Source organism: Mixophyes fleayi, chromosome 2, assembly GCF_038048845.1.
Source record: "Mixophyes fleayi isolate aMixFle1 chromosome 2, aMixFle1.hap1, whole genome shotgun sequence".
Taxonomy (NCBI): domain Eukaryota; kingdom Metazoa; phylum Chordata; class Amphibia; order Anura; family Limnodynastidae; genus Mixophyes; species Mixophyes fleayi.
Genome location: NC_134403.1, coordinates 104,411,940 through 104,417,720, shown reverse-complemented (window position 1 = coordinate 104,417,720; position 5,781 = coordinate 104,411,940). Strand labels below are relative to the sequence as shown.

At 41.2% G+C, this 5,781-nt stretch overlaps 1 protein-coding gene across 1 annotated transcript; it reads left to right on the top strand.

Moving 5' to 3' along the window:
- Positions 1-222: 222 nt before the first annotated feature.
- LOC142140193 (myb-related transcription factor, partner of profilin-like) lies at positions 223-3,094 on the top strand. Its single transcript, XM_075198038.1, has 4 exons — positions 223-531; positions 1,220-1,453; positions 1,812-2,020; positions 2,387-3,094. Exons 2-4 carry the CDS (start codon positions 1,224-1,226, stop codon positions 2,452-2,454), a joined length of 507 nt encoding a protein of 168 aa, XP_075054139.1. The 5' UTR covers positions 223-531; positions 1,220-1,223; the 3' UTR covers positions 2,455-3,094.
- Positions 3,095-5,781: the final 2,687 nt, after the last annotated feature.

The window sequence follows — 5,781 nt, the reverse complement described above, 5'->3', positions numbered from 1 at the left end:
ATGGGCGTGCTCACGTCACACGCGGAGCTTTCACACACCTGTGTTGTGACTCTGATTGTCTCTCCCACCAAGAACATGGCGGGCGCCTGCACTGAGACGAGTACAGTGTGCTCCGCAATTAGGAAGAAGAGTGTACACCTGGTTTATTAATTCAACACTCCATTTAAACCCACCTGTGCTTTGGTCTAGTGCCTGTTCATTCACTTTTTAGCCTGGATAGAGCACAGTCAAGATTTCATTACATTTGGATGATTGGTCTAAGAAGCCAACAACAAACAGTAAGTACCAAACTAAATCAGAGATTGAAAGATTTTAGTATTTTTTGTGTTCTCCTAAAGTTTTCTGCCTACAGTATGCTAAGTTCTTTTGAACCTTATCCATAATCAAATTAGGAGGTTAGCTTTGTTTACCACATTACATTTTCTAGCTTATAAAAATTAATTTGTTTTTTTTTTTTCGCAGGCCATACCACGCATTACCCAGTTGACTATCAAAATATTTTTTGTCTTTTGTGCCAAACTTTGGAGAAAAGTAAGTATAAGAATTTATCTGAAATTTCTGGATAGTTCCAAAATATTTTTATCTCCTAATGTAGTAAACTGTTTGCTCTGCAATATGTGTGGCCGGAATGTAAAAAAAACTGGTAAGCAAAGGGCCCCTGGCCTCACATTTAACATGTAAAGTTTTCAATAGTAGCCTACAGTATGCTAAGTTCTTTTGAAACTTATCCTTGTTCAACGGCATAATAACTAGCTCTTTGCATTGATGGACACATGGGTCCAAATGTATACACTTATTTTGCCCACATACCTCCACAATTGCAGTTGGAGTACACACTTAAGTGTGTTGCTGGCTGATTTGTAACCAAATATTAATAATAATTACACAATATAGGGTTTGCAACTGAGTGATATCCTTCATTTTGGTGTGTTGCTAACCTGTAAACCAATGTTATGGTTTGAAAAGTGAAGAGTAGTAGTAGTAGTAGGAGAATGTTGCTATAGTATTTGACTAATATGTCAGTCAAAATGCAGTGGTTAAACTAAATGGCTGTTAAATAGACAAACCACAATGTTTATTATAATAAGGGGCATGTGTTTTAGACCTAGCTAGAAGTTTGTGAAATTGTACCTTATGTAGGGGGGGAATGTGCTTAGATTCTGTATCACCACCTGACTGTGTGCATTGCGTATAAAGACACGACTTATCTTTCAAATAGGAATATGTCTGATGCTGGCCCAAGTAATGTGGAGGCACCAGGGCTGCCAACTAGGCGTAAAAACAACTTCATAGAGGAGGAGCTGGAGGTGCTGGTAGAAGGGGTTCTGGCGAGGTTCCACAGTGGGAACCGCCAAATAACCGGACGCGAGCGCCAAACCCATTGGCAGGAAATCACAAGGCTCATAAATGAAATATCTCCGTATGAGCGTACAAAGGTTGAAGTACAGAAAAGGTACAAATTAAATTTAAAAATAATAGCCCTATTTAACTTTACTGACTGTGTGTATTTGTCAAATAATATATATAGATATCGCTAGAGATAAATATGGATATTGTGACATAGTAGCATTAGTCACCTGTGAGGTGAAACCACCTTGTGACTCCAATGCATTTGTTGATCAGGCCCTTTGTTTTCAGAAACTAACACCATGGCCCTTGGTCACATTGACATAATATGTTTACCACATTATACGCGCTTCAAAAGAGCAAAATCTGTATTACTGTATGTGAAGGTTAAATTGTTGTGATTAGCAAACGTGCAATGTATTTGATGGTACTATGTGAGGCAATAATGTTTGTCTATTCCACAGATGGGCAGACTATAAAGGACGCCTGAAAGCGAAGCTTGTTGAGATTCACAGGCATGCTCAAGGCACTGGTGGGGGGCCTCGACTACGTACTACTTTAACACCCCTCGAGGAGCGGGCGAGGGCTGCAATAGCCCTGGTGGAGATAGTTGGGGTGGGCGACATAGACACTGGCTCTAGCCCATCCCGAACACGAGAGGCCGCTCCACTAGGTACATGATGAGTTTGCTTACTTAATGTCTGTAAAGCTTTGTATCTGTCTGAGTAAAAGTGTCAACTCTCAGGAAGTGTGTGTGAAGGTAAACTTCAATTGCACAATGTGTTTGCCTATCACATAGTAGGAAATGAAATTTACACACTGAAGACAAATGGTCTCAATATGTAGGGCTCATCCTAAAATGTCAGACCATAAGTGGGAATGTTTGTATTTGGGGAGCGGAAAGGGCTGCTAGCACATTCAAGGGAAGCTGACACTTTACCAATGCTACATCACGCGTTGTAAGATGTTTTTGCCAATATAATATCGCACCTTACTCATTGATTCTAATTATTTTATTTTACTTATTATCTCTCTACAGCATGTGAGCAGCAGGCGCCTGCTTCACCAGTGAATGAAGAAGTTGCCCGTGATGTGGAGGAGCCTTAGCTGCCTCCAGCTGAATATGTAAGGCAGCGGACACTCTCACGCGCAGCCGAAAATCTTAAAGACTTCACTCTTGCACAGAATGTTCACCTGTCACACATATCAAGCACTGTCCAACACACGGATCAGCAAATCGACCGTCTCACTAACACACTCTCCGATTTCATGAGCACACACACCTCTTTACTGACGACACTCGCCACCAAAATTGATAATTTAAATACTTCAGTGACAAATATTGCAACACTCCTGGGTGATATCTTGCATGTCCACTCCCAACGCACCTCCGGCACAATCCCTTCACCCAGCTCAGATTATTTGTTCGGCAGCCCCCATACCCAGTTGTCTGTCGCCTCCGCCCTCCCTGATGTGTCTGTCGCCTCCGCCCTCCCTGATGTGTCTGTCGCCTCCGCCCTCCCTGACCCCGAACTATGTCGTCTTATGTGTTTAGCCTTTGCTCGTGGCTATGGCCAATCCCCTGTTGTGCCCACTTCCCCCTCGCCTGTCGTGGCCCCATCCCCATCCCCTGACCCTGCACCTTCACCTCGTCGGACACAACCCGCTTGCCTTGCCCCATTGCCTGGTTCCTCTGACTCCTCTACATCACGGGTGACAAGAAGTCGGAGTAGGGGAGCCTCCCGTCCAACCGGCTTAAAAAAAACATGGAAAAAATAATTTGTATTGTTTTAACCTAACAAATATAGTTTAATATATGACGAAAATATGTATATTTTTTTTTTTTATAATAAAAAAATTCCTACTACTGAAATGTCTATTTCTTTTGTACGGCAGATTCCATAATGTTTTTTGTAATAACAATGCTTGTTATCAAGTCTAACCATAGTATAATCTCCAAACAAACTGGCTGATTCATTAACGTATTCAAACAAATATTTATCTAATATCAGTGTGCTGACCAAAACCATGCCATGGCCCTGATTGAGTAATGAACCTAGATGTCAAGGATACATATTTCTGAATGCTGCTCAAAAGCCTTTTAAAATGCAAGTGGTGCAAATTAGCAATAGGTTTAGAGCACGAAAATAAAAAAAATGTCTGTATCCTAATGTACCGCACAAATACTTGATAGCTTATTTGTACACTGAAATGTTCATGTCAGGTAGGACCTCTCCTACCCCAAAATTACATCTCCAATGACATTTTTGGTTTACATCCCCCTCCAAACTGACATGCTTTGCCCTTGCTTAGTTACTTTGCCTTACCTTTCCAGAATGATTCTGGCCCATGGTTTGCTGAAGAAGACTTAAACAAGAAGTGTATCAAGGTAAGCTTCTTAATGCTTTTGCCACAGTGTTTCTTTATTTGCCTTCCAAAATAATTGCAAACACAACCTGCAACTACAGTGCCCCTTTAGAGGTAGGGCAAATCATTCTGTCAAGAAAGTATTGCATTTGCAAACTGTAACCTGACACAAAGGAGCCACAAAAGACAGGTGTTAAGGTAACCCAAATAAATTTAAAAATTTTTTTCCCATGATGGCACAGGACAAATATTGTTAACTACTATTTTGTACAGGTAAGAATCTGTGCTAATTCTAAAAATCTAATAAGGGATTTGTATTTAAGAATAGTGCTAATGCACAGTGTGTGGTACACTCGACGTCATTTAGCATAACAGTTATTTACAAGTAACCTCATGACCTTATTGCACTAAGCACATATAGGTTGGGTCTCACATTTGGATCTTAGATGCACTTACCCCATCAGCCGCTGTCATATCACGGCTACCTGGGTGCCTTCTGGTCGTCAGCAACATTCCCGTCCTCCACAGCTCCGTTTGTAATCAAACACACACTGTTTGTTCTGCTGCATGTGCACAGGCATCTTGGATGCAGTCAGGTGATCATTCCAGATCAACCAGATTCAGCACCTGTGATCCCATTAAGTGCTCAGCCAATAGTTGCTTGGGACAAACTATTTAAAGCTGCTGCTGTGATCTCTTCATTGCCTGAACAACACACTTCTCTCCAGTGGATAGTTATTGGCCCCAGTGTTTCTGGCTGCATTCCAAAATCAGTGTTTGTGTCCACATTCTCAGACTGCTCATTCCCCTGCTAGATTGGACAATCAGCAAGAACATGAGCAGGAAGATCATCCAGGCTGCTCTGTTCAGATTCACACCTGCTGCAGGTAATCCCAAGGGTCCCTGATTCGGATCAAGAAATACAGACCAACGTGACAGTTTGACACACTATAAGGGTGTATGTAGTGCTGTGTGTCTGACTAATCATGTAAGACGCAAATGAAAAAGCTTGGAGTATAGATATGGTTTGGTCAGGCAAAGAAGCACACTCTGTAATACAAGTAAGTAGACTCCAAGAGGTAGTTTGTCCACCAAACTCCTCTATCCTGTAAAGACTTTTCCAAACTCTATGATCTGATCCCCCCAATCCATGATAGTTTAAACCAATCTGGAACCTTGAATACATTATTATAACAAACAGACCCTAGAGTTTCTTACGTAATGTACACTGATACATTCATTGTTAAAGTGGGCACGTCACTTGGATTTGGCTCCCTTCCAGTTTTGGAAAACATTTATGCAAGGCCAAGCAATTTTATATAACGGGCAACATATTATCATTTGAAGCTTGGTATGTTGTGATTTCTTGCCAATACAGACACAGGTACCCATTGCACACGTTCACCCTCTATAAGCCAAAAAACAGGATGCCTCACCTAACAATGTAAACATCAACAATATCTACCAGACATTAATCCCTCAAAATACTGTGTGCTCGGCCCAACACTCTTGGATTAGATCAGGGGTGGGCAAACCTGTCCTCAAGGGCCATATCCAGTTCATGTTTTTAGGATTTCTGTCTGTAGAAACAGGTGGGATAATTACTGACCCAGCCAAATAGATTAACTCAGCTGTACATGATTAAAGAAATCCTAAAAACATGAACTGGATATGGCCCTTGAGGACAGGTTTGCCCACCCCTGGATTAGATGGTGGTAAAGGAATTTGAACATGGAGCCATAATCCTAAAGGGAGGATATCTGTACATTAAGGCTTTGTACTTCCCTTGCCCAAGGCATGGACAAATGCTGCAAATTATTGTTAACATTGACTAGCATGTTTAAACAGACATAGGTGGTATTACGACACACACTTTGAAGAGAAACAAAGGTGGAATGTTAATTTGTCACTACTTTCCACTTTCAGAGGGCAAGCTACATGAAAATGGTATTGAGAATAAATTTCACATTTCTACACCACAATAACATTGGAGACCTACATTATCAGGTTCAGCAAACATATCAAGTGACTGCTGCCTAACAATGGGTAATCAGACTAATGTAACTA